The sequence below is a fragment of the Oncorhynchus kisutch genome, linkage group LG15, assembly GCF_002021735.2.
Source record: "Oncorhynchus kisutch isolate 150728-3 linkage group LG15, Okis_V2, whole genome shotgun sequence".
Lineage (NCBI taxonomy): Eukaryota > Metazoa > Chordata > Actinopteri > Salmoniformes > Salmonidae > Oncorhynchus > Oncorhynchus kisutch.
Window position 1 is genome coordinate 49,836,753 of NC_034188.2, and position 20,567 is coordinate 49,857,319.

The window sequence follows — 20,567 nt, forward strand, 5'->3', positions numbered from 1 at the left end:
ACTTCACTGTGCTGAGTTAGCTGCTAGCGAGTTAGCATTAGAAAGGCTAACTCCAATTTCACTGTGCTGAGTTAGCTGCTAGCCAGTTAGCATTAGAAAGGCTAACCCCAACTTCACTTTGCTGAGTTAGCTGCTACCCAGTTAGCATTAGAAAGGCTAACTCCAACATCTTGCACTGCAAGAAGCTGTGACTAAGCTGATACTTTACATGCTGAGAGATAGTACTGACATGGGCAGCTACAATAGGCACATTTCCATGCCAAAATTCAAGACAACATCCAGATGGACCAATAGAAGAGGAGTGTTATACGTTTCTTTTTTTTAAACATCCACCCCTTAGGTGATTTTAGGAACAGGTGTGCTGCTTGGTCACCATGACTCAAATGCTTTCCCCTGGGCCGTCGTCTAATGCCTACTCTGGGAGCCAGTCAACATACCGTTACAGTCCAATGATGTATAAGAGAGGAGAGCAGAAAGTAAACATAAGATTGAGAAATGGGACCACACACACGTAACAGAAAAGAATGTCATCCAATTTTTTTCTCAGTGAATCCGATCCCTTCTTACTCTTTCAGCAGCACGCCTGTTCCTAAAATCACCTCAGGGGCGGATTTAAAAAAAATGTAACACTCCTCTTCTATTGGTCCATCTGGATGTTGTCTTGAATTACATGTTCCATAGGGAGAAAAAGTTGTGAAACAGGGAGGTACTACCTGAACCTGTCCAATGAGGTTACAGGTTTTTTGTTTTCTGTTGCACTGTTTTTCTACGATGTACCCTAATGAACACGACCCAGTCTAGAACATTCTCAGTCTCCCACTGTGAAGAGACTGAAGACTACTACTGCAGATTCAGCAGGTTCACTGGCTCATCGCTCTTGAAATATTTGTTATTTGTTTGGCATTGTCTCAAAAGATGAACACCAAAGAGAGTTCACTCTCTTCTCCTGCTTTGATAACATGGCAACATATTGCTCTCTTCCACGCACACTCTCCAACACTCACTGTTTGGATAACCTCTGCATAAAAGTATGTGTTGTCCATGACTTCTGACATTATGTGGGATGCGGTCAGCTTCCCATGTCCAGCTCTGACTTCCACCCCCCAAAAATACAAGTGAAATCATAACAAAATGGACAGCTGTATTTTAACTGCAAATTCACAGGGTTCCCGCCTTTTCCCTTATCCCATGGTGGTACAAATTTCCCCTTCCATCCTCTTTCCCACATTTCAGGGAAAAAGTGGCCTCCAAAAGGATTTGTGTACTCAGGAAAAGGCAAAAATAACACTGAAGCACAAAAGTATGGGAAAGGCCATTAGGGACAATCTTATATTCGTGCCGCATTGACTGTGACGACAGAGCAAACCCCATGACATGCCTTCAGAAATATGAGATGTATGCTGGAACTCTCTCTCTCTCGCATTGTCTCTCTCCCAATGGCAATTCTAAAGATAGCCACCTTTAGAAGTATTCGAGAGCGGCTCTCTCCTTTTTTGGTGTACCCTAAAAGTGGCGTGAATCAATGCCAGGTAGTACACAGTACTATACAAGGGGTTGAGTGTGCCTGAGAAGCAGCCGTTGGGACAGAGAAATCTTTTAAAGCAGGTTTTCCCAACAGATGGCCCGTGGGTGGTTTTATAAAGGGCTTTATCGTAGTATGCTAGTCCTGAAAAAAAGTAGCAATGTAGTGTTCTTATAAAGAAGGTACTAAGCTAACATATGGAATTGTTTTAAGATGGTCATACCATGGATCATTTAGTTATTTGATTGTGAATTTAAGGACTCCTTTAGATATCAATATATTTTTGGGTGGGAGGATTAAAATATTGAATTTGGCCTTTACTACTATGCCTTTACTACTATGCCTTTACTACTATGCCTTTACTACTATGCCTTTACTACTATGCCTTTACTACTATGCCTTTACTACTATGCCTTTACTACTATGCCTTTACTACTATGCCTTTACTACTATGCCTTTACTACTATGCCTTTACTACTATAGCCCATAGAAACGCATGAATAACACATTCATAAACAGCAAAAAATACATTAAAAAATTGCTAATAAGGGATAAGGTTTTTACTTCCATTAGTCTGACATTAGTGGGGGTCTCATGGTCGGACAAACACGGCTGTAGCTCGGCCACCTTCCACCGCAAATGCAGAAGGCCGACATAGGCGGATGCGGTGGATTGAGATGCAGCCCACGCAAGCTTAAACTGACGGATTTTGATGGGGATTTTTGGTATTATGTTACTTAGATTGGCGCATGGGTTCAACAACAGGCTTTAAACATTTAAACAGGATTTAAACATTTTACACTTGAAAGCGCCTTAGATTAGCTAAATGGCTACCGCAAAGATAGAATAAAATAATGTAGTGTCCACTTTGTATTATTTCATGTGCTTCCCCGTGAAAGATGCTAAGATGTAAATGACCTCGCCCAATAATACAGCTCTATATGGAGTTGGCATACAACGTATAATGGCGATAGGATCTTGTACAGTAGCTAATGGCTACTGTACAGTAAGTCCAGAGAGAATAACATTGTCTGGAATGTAAATGGACACAACCAGAGTGCTCTGCTGTATGTTCCATGAAACAGCACAAACACACGCGCACATGCACGCACAAACACAGTAAGGGAGTCAGTAGTCTGGTCTGCATTAGGCATTAGGGTTAAAATGCCCAATGTGCCTTAGATGAGCTGGGAGACGTTTGATTTTTCAGAAAACAGCATTCATTATTAAGCAGCAGTGTTGATGGCAGTGGACGAGACATTGCTTCTGACACGGGCTGAGCGATCTCCCCCGCTCCCACATTTCAACCAATCAAGTGAGCACCCCCGAGGGCCACTCCAGTACTCTCCAATACCTATACAGGACGTCAGCTAAAAGCAGGGCTCTTAAGAGGCTCTGCAAGAGGGACTCCGGTGTTCCCTCACTTTTGATCCGAGATCCGAGATGCAAACGGACAGGGCTGAGGCCAAAGACAATATTTGACACGGCTGTCCCATCAGCCCTTTCCATCTCTCACAAGCAGGCACCAGTTTAGCAGGCCTACCATATGAGTCTTATCTCCCAGAGAGAGAACACCTATACGGTGATATTTGATATAATACAGTAACTACTGTACATCTGAGTTCTCAAATGTAGCCCCTCTGTAAAATATTATGTCTAAATATGGAACTTGGTGTAACTGTCAAATTCAATGTGTGTCATGTTCACCAGCAACTACAGAAATTGAACTTCTCTCCTTGTCTTCTCTCCAAAAGCTTTCAATTCGGCTTTTAGCTGCAGATTTGAATACAACATTCTAGGTATTGGGAGGCACAGTAACTGTACACTAGTGGAAATGTATTAATTATGGCCAACTTGTTTGAACATTAACAAAATAATTGTGTTCATTAAGAACTAAATGATTCTGCCTCTGTGGTTCATCTATAATGGCATTCAATCACATCTGCTGAATCAAATATACCAAACAAAAATATAAACGCAACATGTAAAGCGTTGGCACCAAGTTTCATGAACTGAAATAACAGATCCCCCAAATTTTCCATACGCACAAAAAGCTTATTTCTCTCAAATTTTGTGCACAAACTTGTTCACATTAGTGAGCAGTTCTCCTTTGCCAAAATAATCCATCCACCTGACAGGTGTGGCATATCGAGAAGCTGATTAATCAACATGACCATTACACAGGTGCACCTTGTGCTGGGTACAATAGAAGGCCACTCTAATATGGGCAGTTGTGTCACACAACACAATGCCACAGATGTCTCATGGTTTGAGGGAGCGTGCAATTGGGATGCTGACTGCAAGAAAATCCACCAGAGCTGTTGCCACAAAATGGAATGTTAATTTCTCTACCATAAGCCGCCTCCAATGTCGTTTTAGAGAATTTGGCAGTACGTCCAACCGGGTCATGTAAACACGCCAACCCACGACCTCTGCATTCGGCTTCTTCACTTCCGGGATGGTCTGAGACCTTGACAGCTGATGAAACCGAGGAGTATTTACAAAATATATCTATAATAAATCCCTTTTCTGGGGAAAAACTCATTCTGATTGGCTTGAATTGAGAACCGTGGCAGGAACCCAGGGCTGGTCTGAGGGGTCAGAGGCCCTCTGCCCCTGAAACTGGCGGGGGAACAGAAGAGAAGAGAGAAGCAGGCAGGCAGGGGGAGAAATGTCTGAGGAATGCTCGGCATCTCAGTCCATTATGGCTGCCTTGGTTATAGGAAAGGCCCAACCACATGTGCACACACACATGCACGCACGCACACAAACACTCTCTCAGAAAACTCACAGTACCGAACCCAGTTGACGGACCACTGTCCAGAAGTGTCTAGCTACTTGACAGTGAGACAGCGGCGAGCACTCCACAGCGATTGGCCACCGTGTCTTTTGGAGTCAAGGAGAAAACATAAGGAGTGGTAGTACCAGGAAGGGCCTCCTCTTCCTTATCCTGCTCCTCCTGGACTGCTCGATGGTGACTAGCTGGTGTTGAGTGTTTTCTCTCAGGTCATTAACCCTCACCACAGGAACAGAAAGCAGTGTGCGTTTGATCCCAGAGCAGAAGTCAAGGGGTTGAGAACCACAATCACAATCGGCCCGAGCTAGAGCGAGAAAGCTATGGAAATGACCAATGTCATGACGTGAAAAACCACAGTTCAATAAGCGTAATAACAGTTAGCGTTCTGTAGTACACGGTAAGTTCCTGATATACTTCATATTGCCGATCTACAATATACTCCACATAGAAGATTCAAAAGATTCTCCACACAGTGATGAAAATCCACACAAAGAGTGTATCTTAGCTTCTTCCTGGAAAATCTTCACTAGAACATATGTTCTAGAAACAAAACAGCCCTCTAAACTCACATGGTCTAAAGTCATTTTCTGCCTTCACATTTGTGATGCTGTGGTTTGTCTTACCTCGCAAATCAGAAGCACGTGCCTTTTTTTTAGGGGAACATTCTATCTACGTTAGCAAACCTTTCTGAGAACCTTTTGATGTTAAAGTTAGGAGAACTTTCCCGTAATGTCACGCAGCACTGATCTAGAACGTGGTTACAATGTTCTCAGAGTATACAGCATGAATGTTCAACACGAATTTCAATAGGCACATTTCCGTTGCAAGAACATTCATGTGTCCAGTTTTATGAGCGTTAGGAGAATATTCCATCAACTTTCCACCGAACATGGTTGCCATGTTCTTGCAATATTAGATGTTAATGTTCTAGACACTGTTCATGGGAACATGGCAGCAACATTTCTGTGTATCATTTGTCAGGACATCAGGCCCTGATTTGATTGGTGAACCACTGATCCTTTCACAGCTCTTTTTGTCTGTTGGCAAGGTTAGGGATACTGACACACTGCATTTAACAGTGTTTTCAACTTACATATTTGACACACTTTGACTACATGGTGCATGTTAATTCATACAGTAATTATTGTTCAATATGTTCTCACCTGGGATTTGAACTCACAGCCTCTTGGTTCAGGGTATTCAGATCTTCCTGCTACACCACCATATCTGTGTCAGTTATCAGCTAATTTGGACTATCATTGATTTTGTTTCCTTAATGTTGTTGGGGCATATAAACCTGTTTTAATGATTCTCCTGAATCACTATGCTCAATAAAAGTTTTTTTTCTCGAGTGTACTTTTAACAGAGCTGAGATTTACTTCAAAGTGCATTCACCCTATTGCTTACACCTATCAAGTTGTTTCAAATCTACACAAGTGCGTAGGGAGGAGGGGATAGGGTGGTACTGGCCTAATAAGCACATGCCCTAGAGATATACGTTCTTGGGACAGTAGTGAGAGTGTTTGTCATCGGTGCTGGTGGCCTAGGTTTGAGACCCGCAAGGGGAGTCACCCTACTCTCACATTCTTAGCAACATACAGTATGTTAATGTCATTACTTGGCAACAGTTACAACACACCTATCTGTTCTAATTTAAATGTGTTTCTCCTTGAAAGAATGTAGAATTCTAGATAGCTGAGCATCTCAAAGAGAACTGTCGTCTTTTTAAAAATCCACAGCACATATAACATTTGGAACAAACGTGTCTCTAATAAGGAATCACATCAGTTCTAGTCGTTGCATTTTCAATCTGAAACAATGCTAATTTGTTGACAAAACATGGACCAGGTCACAGTGTTGCTTCTGATAGAAACATAACCAGAACATGGTTGCCATATTCTCAGAATATCAGAAATGTGTATGTTTACAGTAGCATGTCTGTACTTTCTCACATTTGACATTTAAGCAATGACGATGACAGTCATTTGATTTATTTAACCTTTATTTAACTAGGCAAGTCAGTTAAGAACAAATTCTTATTTACAATGACGGCCTACCCCGGACAAACACGGACGACGCTGGCTCAATTGTGCGCCGCCCTATGGGACTCCCAATCACGGCCGGATGTGATGCAGCCTGCAGTTATACCAAAACAATACACAGCACAGAGTTCCATCTCCAAATTTTAAAGGGACACTTCAGGATTTTGGCAATGAAGCCATTTAGCCATTTATCTAATTCCCCAGATGAACCCGTGGATAAAATGTTTATGCTTCTGCGTGAAGTTTGAAGGAAGTTGCTAACTAGCGGTAGCACAATTGCTGACTAGTGTTTAACGCAATGACTGGAAGTCCATGATAACTCCTAGCATACTAGTAGATACCATAGACTTCCAGTAATTGTGCTAAAGAATATTTGATTGATTATAGTGATTCAGGAGTAACATTAAAACAGGTTAATATGCCCCACCAACATTAGGCAACTATAGAGAAAGCCCTTAAATTGCTGAAATAAGTCAATAAAATCAATGATGAGAATACTCAGATTAACTGATAACTGACATGCTGGCATAGCAGGAAGATCGGAATACCGTGAACCAAGAGGTTGTGAATTCAAATCCCAAGTGCGGACATGATGTATAGTAATTACTGAATAAATTAACATGCACAATGTAATCGTGTGTTAAATACAGTGCATTCGGAAAGTATTCAGACCCCTTGTTTAGTTACATTACAGCCTTCTTTTAAAATGGATTGAATCGTTTTTCCCCCTCATCAATCTACACACAATACCCAATAATGACAAAGTAAAAACAGGTTTTTCGAAATCTTTGCAAATGTATAAAAAATAAAACACTGAAACATCACATTTACATAAGTAATCAGAACCTTTACTCAGCACTTGTTGAAGAACCTTTGGCAGTGACTACATCCTTGAGTCTTCTTGAGTATGACACTATAGAAGCTTGGCACACCTGTATTTGGGGAGTTTCTCCCATTCTTCTTTGCAGATCCTCTCATTCTCTGTCAGATTGGATGGGGTCATGAGCACTCTGGAACAGGTTTTCATCAAAGATCTCTCTGTAGTTTGATCCGTTCATCTTTCCCTCGATCCTGACTAGTCTCCAAGTCCCTGCTGCTGAAAAACATCCCCACAGCATGATGCTGCCACCATCATGCTTCACCATAGGGATGGTGCCAGGTTTCCTCCAGACGTGATGCTTGGCGTTCAGGACAAAGAGTTCAATATTGGTTTCAGCAGACCAGAGAATCTTGTTTCTCATGTTCAGAGAGTCTTTATGTGCTTTTTGGCAATCTCCAAGTGGGTTGTCATGTGCCTTTTACAGAAGTTTTCATAATTATTGTGTAAATCTATGGAAGGGGGTGAGAACCATGATCCTCCTAGGTTTTGTATTGAAGTCAATGTACCCAGAGGAGGACGGAAGCTAGCTGTCCTCCTGCTACACCATGTTGCTACCCAACAGAGGGCTGTTGAGGCTACTGTAGACATTCATTGCAAAACAATGTGTTTTAATCAATTATTTGGTGACGTGAATATATATAGCATAGTTTTATCTAAAAAGGATAACTTTTTAAATGTTTCACTATTTTTATTTTTATAAAATTCACTGAATTTCCTCCTATGAGGAGCCACCACAGGTGAGTATCGATAACCTTGCCAACAGACAAAGAGTTAAACATGGATCGGTGGTTCACCAATCAGGGCTTTGATTGGCTCGGTAAAAAGATGTGATGTATAATATATTTTCTTTGAACACATGAATGTTCTTGCAATGTTCCCATGAAACGTGTCTAGAACATGAATATATTGTTTTCTGACACGTCAACCATGTTCTGTGTATGTTTGGTGGGACGTTGATAGAATATTCTCCTAACCCAAAGACAATTGGCACATGTATGTTCTTGCAACGTTCCCATGAAACATGTCAAGAACATTAATTTCTTAAGTCCTGAGAACATGGTAACCGCAAGTTATGTTTGACATTAACGGAAGGGTCTCTTGAAAACATTCCTTGCACATCACAGGAAAATTCCTATCAAAACATTAGTTAATAACCTAAAGAGACTTTTAAGGGAACGCTGTCTAAAGTTGTGGGAACGTTTGCTGTTAGCTGGTACGATCCCGCTGTGTTTGTGTTTGCAATGCCATCAGTTGTTACTCAGCAATGTCACCTACATTTCCTATACCACTTTGTATGGTGATTCCTGAATTCCTGAAAAGTGCCAGACTCAAACAAACACATATTTAGTGTATAAAAGGTCAATTAGGGTCAAAAAATAAATGCAATCTCACTCATTTAGCCCATTGTCTACTCTATCTAAGAGCATTATTCAATTTGATCTGGCTCCATGAGCTTAATGCTTAGACAGAGACAGGGCAGAAGGACCATTTTACCAAACACAAAGCCGCTGAGTGGCCTCAGATTCCAGCAAATCGCGTAATGAGCTCCGGGCTTTAGACGTGGCTTCCACACAACACAATTCATGTGACAGTGGACACGGGACAGTGAAGAACACAGAACAGAACAGGCCTCTTTCATTCATGGCACAAGCAGGCTGTTAGAGCTACCTTAGGTGTGTTAGCATTTGATATCTCTATCAAGTGTATCTGGATCTCCATCCATGATCAAAAATTTGGACGGTTTCATGGAATGTTTACAAATGTCATTTAGTTGTCGTTAAGATCAAAGTGTGTGTGCATGTGTGCCTTTCTGCTTCTCTCTGCATCTGTGTCTGTGTGTCGTCAGCTGAGGGGGTGAAAAGTTGAAAAAAAATTCACTCCCTTGGTTCACACAGACTCACAGAGCACAGCTGTCATGCCTGACTCTCTCCGATCCGTTATCATCACAAGTCTATGGAAGGGGGTGAGAACCATGAGTAGAGCTATATTATCTAATAACCACATGAATACATTGAGAGGTGCTTGGGCACAAAATATGCCAATTACTGAAACAAATGACCTCAACTGCTCCTGAGGGGCAAAGAGGAAATAAAAGCTAGCCTGATTTGATTTAGCTCTCAGCGTTTGTCTCCCAACATTTCATTCCTAAAATAGGCAGAGACAGCAAGAATTGGCACAAAAAAAACATCTTAATGAATGAGAAATCTGGAGAAAACAACAATAATCTTTCACAACCAGGTAATGAGTCGAGTATTAAAGCAACTGTTTACATGCCAACTGGGCTTTGTCCCGAAACATTTGTTTGGTTATTGTATCCAAAAGCATACAAACATTAAATAATGTCCTTCTATGGTATCATGCCTTGTCCTCTGAGAAAACGGCAGACAGCAAAACAAACTGAGAGTCACAACTAATTGTGTAGGTGTGAAATAAAATCATAGACTGATACAGGTAGACAGTCTGATGAAGGTGCAGTCATACTAGGCTAGTGTGTAGTATTTGTAATTTTTAACTGGGTGGTTAGAGCCCTGAATGCTGATTGGCTGACAGACGTGGTATATCAGACCCTACACCACGGGTATGATAAAACTGTTATTTTTACTGCTCTAATTATGTTGGATTACAGTTTATAATAGCAATAAGGCAACTCTGGGTGTCACGACTTCTGCTGAAGTTGGTCCCTCTCCTTGTTCGGGCGGCGTTCGTCGGTTGAAGTCGCCGACCTTCTAGCCATCACTGATCCACTTTTCATTTTCCATTGGTTTTGTCTTGCCTTCCATTACACCTGGTTCCAATTCCATAAATTACATGTTGTGTATTTAACCCTCTGTTCCCATTCATGTTCTTGTTGGTAATTGTTTCTTGTAGTGCTTATGCACAGGTATGCTGGTATTTGTTTGATCCATTATTGTACGGTTGACGGTGGTTTATGGATATTAAACGACACCGTTGTAAATCTGTTTTCGCTCTCTTGCGCCTGACTTCTCTGCTGCCAGTACGCACCTCACTACACTGGGGTATATGGCCAGTATACCTTGGCTAAGGGCTGTATCCAGGCACTCCGCATTGCGGACAAGAACAGCTCTTAGCCGTGGTATATTTGCCATATACCACACCTCCTCGGGTAGTCCTGGATGCCAGAGGGGGTGTGGTATATGGCCAATGACGCAAAGCGGAGTACCTGGGTTCCTGCCCTTACCCGTGGTACACTACATGACCAAAAGTATGTGGACACCTGCTTGAAAATCTTGTTACAAAATCATGGGGATTAATATGGAGTTGGTCCCCCGTTTGCTTCCATTGCCTCCACTCTTCTGGGAAGGCTTTCCACTAGATGTTGGAACATTGCTGCGGGGACTTGTTTCAATTCAGCCACAAGAGCATTATTGAGGTCGGGCACTGATGTTGTGCGATTAGGCCTGGCTCACAGTCTGCGTTCCAATTCATCCCAAAGGTGTTCGATGGGGTTGAGGTCTGGGCTCTGTGTAGGCCAGTCAAGTTCTTCCACACCGATCTCGATAAACCATTTCTGTATGGAACTCGCTTTGTCATGATGAAACAGGAAAGGGCCTTTGTCATGCTGAAACAGGAAAGGGCCTTCCTCAAACTGTTGCGGAAGTAATTACTAGTTTTGAGAATCAAGGTTTACTAGAGGACAACACAAACAATCCAAAACCAACTTTGGACACTTACTGCCACAACTGTAGAGCTAAGTTTAACTGGTATGAAAGAAATTGAACAGAAATTCAGTTCTCAGATTTTTATGTCATACCTTGATCAAACACCTGTTTAATAATGACCAACTTCAGTATACCAATATTACGGATTTTGCAAGAGCAGAGCAACATTTTAAGTGACCGCTGATGTTTTTGGCCAGGAAGAGAGCTCTCTATTTGTCAAAGAAAAACCTAAAATAAACAAAGCATCAGTTTATGGCTGACCAGTAGTGGCATACAGAGTTTGACTTGGTTTGGTTAGTTGCTTTAACCCAGACCCAAGACTGTCTTAGCAAGCACACAAGCTATTCAGGAAAGTAAAATGACTCTACTGCGATAACACTTTTTCTGACCTCATAACAGAAACACCTAGCTACCACAGACACCAACAGGAACACTTCCTAAGAACTAGGTATCTTCTCAGGATCTCAGGTGAAGACTCATATTAAAGTGTTGATGACACGGCAGCAAGTCACAGGAGAAGAACAGCAAGAGGTGAAGAGGTGGTTAGTCCCTTAATGTCCATGTTAGCTCCTCCATGGGAAGCCCTACGGTGCCTCAGTGGGGTCAGTCTCCATTGAGATAAACACAATGTGAAAGTGCTCTGGTAAAGCTGGGGAGGAGTTGAATGGAGGCGACTTTGTTTACACTGTTCAAGAGCACTGCAGCAACAGGCAATCAGAGTGTTGATGATGAATTTAAACGTGCTGCGGACCACCCAGACAATTTCTCAGGGTAAACGTGTAGTCTGTGTGAAAAGCTGCTAATAACCAATCAAAGGATGTGCACCCTGATAGATCCCCCCCCCCCTCTCTCTTACGAAGCAGGCTAGCTATTTGTTATTCCAACGTTCAGTGATTTGAAACAGTGAATCAAATGTCTCTGTGATCTCTTATTCTGAGAGTTTGATGAAGGGGGCTTTACATGACTGTTGTTGTGATGGTGAGATCACACCATCAACAGGCATCAATAGACAGAACCAAGAAGGCCCAAGCCTGTAACATGTGTGGGCAGTGCAGCAATCCTTGCAGTAATATATTTAGCATTTTCCGCTAAATTGTTAGGCTAGATCAGAGGAGGCCGTTGGGAGGAGCTATAGGAGAATGGGCTCATTGTAATGGCTGCTATTGAATGAATGGAACGGTATGAAACACATCACACATATGGAAACCACATGTTTGACTCCGTTCCATTAATTCCATTCCATCCATTACAATGAGCCCATCCTCATATAGCTCCTCCCACCAGCCTCCTCTGGGCTCGATAAATGTAAGGTAGGTAATTGGCAGGTAATTACACCCAATGCAGTCAAGCATTATGTCCATGACACCAGTCTGACACTTATTCAGCTCCAATGACAGAACACTTGGTCTGTATCGAAGAAAACGACAAGAGATCAAATCAAATCAAATTGTGTTGGTCACACACAAATGGTTGGCAGATGTTATTGCGGGTGTAGTGAAATGAGGTAGAAGGAGGTGTGGGAGTGGGTGGCCAATAAAGGAGGATTCCAGAGGCTGGAGGACTTCAGAGGAATCAAGTAGCAGCAGTGCTTGAGACATGACCCCAGGGGGATGCGGACAGACATGCTACTGGATAATGAAGACTTCAGTAACCTGAACCTCCGTCTGGGTTCTCTCAGACAGTTTTGGCGCCTGGTGTATGCAGCTGTGTGTGCGTCTGTCTAGAGAGCAGTTCAACGGGAATCAAAAGAGCTAAGGTATAAGGGCAAGATAGTGGCAAGACTGCCCTCATACCTTAGCTCTTCTGATTTCTGTTGAACTGATGGCAAGATAGTGGTGGAATCTAGCAACAGCTGAAGTGATTTCAAACACACTAAACATTCATGGATCAATGGACTGTCCGACAGCCCCGATGGAGAACACATATTAATGCAACATGTGGCAGGTGTCTTACATACGGGCTGCCTCATTGCACATCTGGAGACATTGAAAGACTGTAATGGCAATTTCACATCAAGCCAATCTGTAAATGCATTACTGAACGCAGCGTTGAACCAATCGAAATCAAAACCAGATCGGAACCAGATCCTTTACACCTGGAAATAATACAAAAAAGACACAAGAATTGTCTTTCTTTATCATAAAAAAAAACATTTGTATGGCTGTTTAAAACATTTGCTGACGACAGAGATTTCATTCAACGAGCCTGATTGCTTAATTGATCGAGCAGTGGTTGTGTGCTACCAATTAGCTTAAGCGAGATAGCCAGTGCTAGCAAAGTGTCAACAATGCCCTGACGTCAACAGTGGAGGGGCCTGGGAGGGAGCCTCCACACAAACAAACAATCAAATCAATGGACTGCTCCTTTCATTTCTCCAGTCTGATCCAGCACACCATGTATTGATTGTGGTAATACCTGTCTGTGGGGGCAGATTCATACTCTCCGATCTGGACTTTACACAGGACATTTCCTTTCCTGGCTTCTGTCCATTGTTTGTCTCTACTCGTGCCATCTCTAGTATTGAAAGTCATTCCCTACAGCCTAAAAATCATTAGGCCATTTCATCCTGACAACACAGCAAACATAATGCCCCGGTAGCCACTGCTATACTCTCTAACTTGTTTCACACTTCAGATGGTGTCCTCTACAACTTAATGGAGAGAGTAAGAGCGAGCAACAATAAAAGTTAATGGTTTGGAAGATTGATTCTTTTTCAAATTCTATATATAATCACTAAGCTCAGCTTGTGGAACTTTCCTGAATCCTTTACACCAGTGTGGTTGCAGACTACTGCGAGAGGGTACTTCATTCAGGAAGCCTGGCTTCGTTCAATAGCTTTGACAGGCTGCTCAAGATAAAGAAAGTGTGCTCCTTTCTAGCTAGCCAGATACAGCAGTAATCCAGTTGAAGGAGAGATCCTTTGGGGTCCAATTAAACTAATATTACGCTAGCAGGTCCCTAACGGACTCTGGTTGTTGTTCTAACCTAATTCAATCATAGAGTTGATTTGGAAAAGCCCCCAAGTTTTCTTGACGACCCAAAACATCCCTCAAAACCAGACCCCTGACAACGGCCTCTAGCCGTTTAGCGCTGAGGACAGCATGTTTTTACAACATTGTGACTATCTGATCAATCAGGCAGTTCCCCCAGTTAGCTTTGATGTGTCTTCAGACTTCAGAGCACCATACCAGTAACCAAGCAACATCGTCACAACTCAGCCTCACTCTCCTCTTTTTGAGTCAGATTCCAAGTAGGGTCCAAGATGACGCTAAATGCTAAAAAAGAAATCATTCATGTTTCTGTTCCTGACCTCCTTCCATCTTCCTGTACCATCCTGCTAATTCTTAGAAATGATTATGCTTTGCAAGATGAATGTGTGTTTATTTTTTATATTTCTATAAAAAACAATGTATAGCATTGCTTGGGATATGATACTAACTTTCTCTCCGGGCATACATCGGAAAGGCCTATCCTTTGAGTTTATAACTTTTCCTGTTGATTTTCGCACAGAGATCTGGAAATTTTCACACAGGTCTAAAACCAATGAATGACCATTGTGTGAAGAATGAATTTACATTACACAAGCATTTCTGATGGATGTTTCACAGTAACAACCGAACAATATCAAAAAGCGGAGGTGGCCTGTTTCTTGACTTTGTCACAAGGACTTTGTGTTGAATGTGAATATGTAAACAACATTTGGAGAGCTGAGCTACAGTTTATTTCTGGACTATGATGATAAGGGGCAATGTGGCCTAATCTAGGTAAAGCACAGGACATTACGGCAACCACAGCTGCATTTCTGAGCAGGGTGGCTAACCAGCTGCTATTTATCAAACATATAAACCTACCGCACTGTTCTTAAAAGCATTGGTTATGGCTTGCTTTCAAATGTAAAATGATAAAGCATTTTTATAGGGTTAGACCTGCATAACATAAACATAATGACACAAGTCTTCCGAATGATGTAATTAGATCTGTTACATTTGTTACATTTGTTACACACATTTGATTGATGATGTACATGTTGTCATTACACATGCATTAATGATTTATAAAAGAGGTAATGATAAATGATGGCGTCCACTGATCTATCACTAAATGTGCATTATTGCACCTAGCTACATACAGTTTACGCTCCCCAACCACCATATCTGATATCTGATAGTACTGTGTTAACTAACCTCCAGACGAGCTTCAATACCATACAACTCTCCTTCCGTGTCCTCCAACTGCTCTTAACTGTTACATAAACAGGATGAGGATGGAGAATGTGTGCCACTGGCTGTAACTGGTTGCTCTTATCAGAAGGCTAAGATGAACAAGGCTTTACAGTGTAAGAACTCTGTCACCGTGAAAATTTAAGTGGGGCTTGGAAGTGAAACAGTGGCATTCCGCACTCTATCCCCTTTGCCAGAGGCCCGAATAAAGGGACTTCCGTTTCAATCACAGCCCTCTGCTGATTTGCTGCCCAGATCTACACTTCATTTTATCTAAGCTCTAAGGTGGTGCACAATCACTTTTATTGTGTACATTGACTGGCAGCCTCTCTCAACACCCATCCCATCACCAGCATTCCTCAACAAAAAAAAAGAAAAGATGTCCTTTTAATGGGAGATGTCTTTGTGATGAGCATGCCGTTTACACCTGCATTTGGCTGGTGTTACAGGAAGTACATTCTATCATTATCAAAAGGTCATTATTGGAATCCCTGATGATACCACCACTCCTTTGATGCCTTCACTATTGTGAAGGTTAATTTAGGTATTACTGTAAGCAGCTTCATTAATGTATTTAGATAAGTTATTAAAGTGATGTTGCTCCTTTGAGGGTAAATGTCAAAGTATTTGCTGGGGCCTTTGTGGTCAATAACAAGCTGGCATGCTGGCATCCTGGCACAAAGATATCTTTGAAGTCTGTGTCCAATATGACACTTGGCCTCCATAGCAACCAGATGAGGGCAAACCCTTTTGATCACTCTGGCATAGCAATCAATTGAGGCTAATATGAAATCCAACACAGCAAGACCAGACTTGACCTGTTTTTTTCAGAATGAAAAAAACATTTAATACGGCTGACTATTTATGCGGCTGTCAAATGTGAATGTGAAGGATGCCCATCAAAGAATAGACCAGATAGACAACATATGGACATCAGACAAACCCATAGTAAGAAATCAAGAACATGACCAACAGTAAATAATGAGGACGTAGCCTATAAAGTCATATGATGTAACCTGCTCTATCAACCCATGCTATATGTATGTTCAACATGATAGCTATGGCATTCCCACCGTAGTCCAAAACTAGCATCTACTTCCTGAGAAACAAGGAGTGTGGGATAAGAGGGGCGGTGGGAAAACACCACAATTGGTCCCCCGAGGCCAAGAAGTAAGGCAGGGGTTTAGGAAGTAAGCTCACCAGAAGCAGGGAGGTCAAGGAAAGGATGAGATTAGGAACAATAGCCGAGCATGAGCTAAAACAACAAAGAGAGGGAGTTAGCGAGACGAGTGTCCAAACAGGAGGGGAGAGAAGGCGACCAGAGATGTAAAGGGATAAGAGGGGAGGGAAGTCAGATACGCAAAGGACGGGTTGTAAGGGAAGGACCGGAGACACCTGTCCCCTATTACAGGGGCTGAGTCACTGGCTTACTGGGGCTCTCTCATGCCGTCCCTGGAAGGGGTGCGTCACCTGAGTGGGTTGATTCACTGATGTGGTCATCCTGTCTGGGTTGGCGCCCCCCCTTGGGTTGTGCCATGGCGGAGATCTTTGTGGGCTATACTCGGCCCTGTCTCAGGATGGTAAGTTGGAGGTTGAAGATATCCCTCTAGTGGTGTGGGGGCTGTGCTTTGGCAAAGTGGGTGGGGTTATATCCTTCCTGTTTGGCCCTGTCCGGGGGTGTCCTCGGATGGTTCCACAGTGTCTCCTGACCCCTCCTGTCTCAGCCTCCAGAATTTATGCTGCAGTAGTTTATGTGTCGGGGGCTAGGGTCAGTTTGTTATATCTGGAGTACTTCTCCTGTCCTATTCGGTGTCCTGTGTGAATCTAAGTGTGCGTTCTCTAGTTCTCTCCTTCTCTCTCTCGGAGGACCTGAGCCCTAGGACCATGCCCCAGGATTACCTGACATGATGACTCCTTGCTGTCCCCAGTCCACCTGGCCGTGCTGCTGCTCCAGTTTCAACTGTTCTGCCTTCTTATTATTCAAACATGCTGATCATTTATGAACATTTGAACATCTTGGCCATGTTCTGTTATAATCTCCACCCGGCACAGCCAGAAGAGGACTGGCCACCCCACATATGCTCTCTCTAATTCTCTCTTTTTTTCTCTCTCTCGGAGGACCTGAGCCCTAGGACCATGCCCCAGGACTACCTGACATGATGACTCCTTGCTGTCCCCAGTCCATCTGACCGTGCTGCTGCTCCAGTTTCAACTGTTCTGCCTTATTATTATACGACCATGCTGGTCATTTATGAACATTTGAACATCTTGGCCATGTTCTGTTATAATCTCCACCCGGCACAGCCAGAAGAGGACTGGCCACCCCACATAGCTTGGTTCCTCTCTAGGTTTCTTCCTAGGTTTTGGCCTTTCTAGGGAGTTTTTCCTAGCCACCGTGCTTCTGCACCTGCATTGCTTGCTGTTTGGGGTTTTAGGCTGGGTTTCTGTACAGCACTTTGAGATATCAGCTGATGTACGAAGGGCTATATAAATAAATTTGATTTGATTTTGATTTGACCTGTCTAAATAAATCGAAACAGACAAATATGATGAAAAAATGCTTTGAAATGACTGAGCTGTAAAATAGGATATTATACGCACCACGCTTCCTACAACATGCCCCCCCCCCATCCTCCCACCCCACCCCACCCAGGTAGTACGCCCTAAAATACACTTATAAGTCATCATTCCACATCTTAAGGATCGGATGCTTTTTTTTCAATCTTCGCCTTAAATGACATACCCAAATCTAACTGCCTGTATCTCAGGACCTGATGCAAGGATATGCATATTCTTGATACCATTTGAATGGAAACACTTTGAAATTAATGTAGGAGAATATAACACATTAGATCTGGTAAAAGATAATACAAATAAAATAAAAAAATACAAATTGTATTTATTTTGTTCCATCATCTTTGAAATGCAAGAGAAAGGCCACAATGTATTATTCCAGCTTAGGCGCAATTTAGATCTTGGCCACTAGATGGCAGCAGTGTATGTGCAATGGTTTAGACTGATCCAATGAACCATTGCATTTCTGTTCACAATGTTGTATCAAGACTGCCCAAATGTGCCTAATTGGTTTATTAATACATTTACATTTTCAAGTTCATAACTGTGTAACACTCTCTTCAAACAATAGCATGGTATTCTTTCACTGTAATAGCTACTGTAAATTGGACAGTGCAGTTAGATTAACAACAATTTAAGCTTTCTACCCATATCAAATATGTCTATATCCTGGGAAATGTTCTTGTTATGTAAAACATCATGCTAATTACATTAGCGCACGTTGGCTCAACCGTCCCATGGCGGGGACACCAATCCCGTAAAGGTTTTAAAATGACTGGTGCTCCTTTTGTATCACAGATTGAGTTAGTCCATTTAAAAAAATATATATATATAATCTCAGATGTCACTAAGGTATAGCCTAGCAGAGGGTCCTGTATCCTTTTTCCTTCATTTCCCCTTACCTTTTCCCCTAGGAATCGTTCTGTGTAGATTTGGTAAGAGCATGCATACTGCATCCATCACAGAGTGATCATATCTGACTCTGTATAAAAATGTATGCACTCACTACTGTACTGTATGTCGCTCTGGATAAGAACGTCGGCTAAATGGCAGAAATGTAAATGTTGTCAGAACATGACTGACCAAGATTAACCCTGGTAGGAAGACATGACCTGACAGTACGCAGCTAGGCAGCTGATTTTCCCTTCTCAACAACATATTCGACCAAATGACCAAAAAAAACATTTGTAACAACCAGTATCTGCAAAGCATATAACAAAAACATAGCTGTATTTGATGGGCTTACTGCACAAACATTCATAGACCTTAAGAGTAGGCTCCCATAAAATCTTAAATAATTGAGCTATTTTATTATGGACAAAAATACAGTGGAATGCTTTTCACAATTGCAGTTCTGTGAATAAATCGTTTTTGATCTAAAAGAAGCAAGCTATAGAACAGACTAGAAAAGTGGTCTCTTTGCGACAACTTTCATCTTTCTCATGGCCAGTTACAGATTGCATTCCTCAAGAGTCACACATACCTAAAATTACAGTATTTGGGTATTCAGTCAAAACAAAAATAATGACTCAAAAACAGTAATAGTGAGGGCATGCATACAACATGAAAGAAGAGCTTTTCGTTCATATGCATAGGCTAAGTGATACAATCTAATGACCATCTTTCAAGACAGAATTTGCTGTATAGGGGTGACTAATTGAATCCACTTATTCTATCCACTTACTACTACTATTTATATGACAAATAAATAACTACTTTATACACAGACGTCCACATGTGTTCTGATGTAAATCTCAAACACTTAAATTACTTGAATTATTGTAACTAGGTTACCTACGGTATCTTTTAACTTTAACTGATGGTAGAAAACTGATATGCTTTAAACATCCTAGGCAACTATATTCATAATTTGTGAAAATAAGCTACCATTTTGCTTTTCAGCTTTCTTAAACAATTGACCAGAAAAACGACCGAATAAAGGTAGGAACATCACATATTTGCAGTTTGCCGCGTCTACGCAGCCTTATTCGGAGCGGAGCAGAGAAGCGTTCCATCAAGAAGCCAGTCTTCAGTTGACAAGCAACCCCGCAAAGTTTCCAATGTACAGTACAGTAGTCACCAAACGATAGACCGCAGAAAGCCGCGTCCTATGCAGTGTTTTCAAGAGGTTAGATCTGTATTAGGTCACATACCTTTCCAGGCCAGAGAAAGCAGGAAAAGTCCCACGAACATGCAAGCCTTCATTCGTAAAGCCATGTTGTTGCTTCTGCCCAGTGTCGTCCTGAGAGTGAGTGTGACGGCTGGACGATGCTGGAAAACTGCGAGACAGACGCAGGGTGCGAGAGGGGCAAGATATCTGGGTGCAGATGTTACGCCCCTGAAAACAGGGGAGAAATAATCACAGAGAGTGATACGGAGTTGTATTCTCAATTTAACGTTTAGTTGAATCAATCACAAAAGTAACACATTACAAAACAACAGAAAAACCATTATACAAATAACACAGCAAAATATCTTATTAACAACGTACATGTTCATTCACAATCGACATAAAATGGCAGCTACTCTCAGTACGATGCTATTCTTCACTTCAACCGAGCAGGGCTAATATTACTCTCTTCAAACTTAACTCTAACTTCCTCAAAACGTTACTAAGACACACCTTAAACACTCTTGACATGTTAGTGAGTTATAACATTTAAATTACTATTTTTATCATCAATAAAGTACCTGAAAACAGGGGAGAAATAATCACGAAAGTGATACGGTGTTGTATTCTCAATTTAACGTTTAGTTGAATGAGAAAAAAGACACGATTTTCCCCAGGAATATGGGTGGAGACCAGAGCAATCGATCTCCGGCTCATAGATTAAGAGCATTTCGTAGATCAC

The 20,567-nt window shown here is 41.9% G+C and overlaps 1 protein-coding gene across 5 annotated transcripts in view; it reads right to left on the reverse strand.

Annotated features, from left to right (window-relative positions):
* Positions 1-20,268, reverse strand: part of LOC109905384 (cell surface glycoprotein MUC18) — a 44,114-nt gene extending 23,846 nt beyond the window's left edge. For all 5 annotated transcript variants that reach the window (XM_020502726.2, XM_031790435.1, XM_020502725.2 and 2 more), the window contains exons 1-2: positions 20,207-20,268; positions 19,869-20,053 (exon numbers count right to left, since the gene is read on the reverse strand). In XM_020502726.2, the coding sequence (XP_020358315.2) occupies positions 19,869-20,053; positions 20,207-20,214 (193 nt within the window). In that variant the 5' untranslated portion in view covers positions 20,215-20,268. The remainder of the gene's footprint in view (positions 1-19,868; positions 20,054-20,206) is intronic.
* Positions 20,269-20,567: the final 299 nt, after the last annotated feature.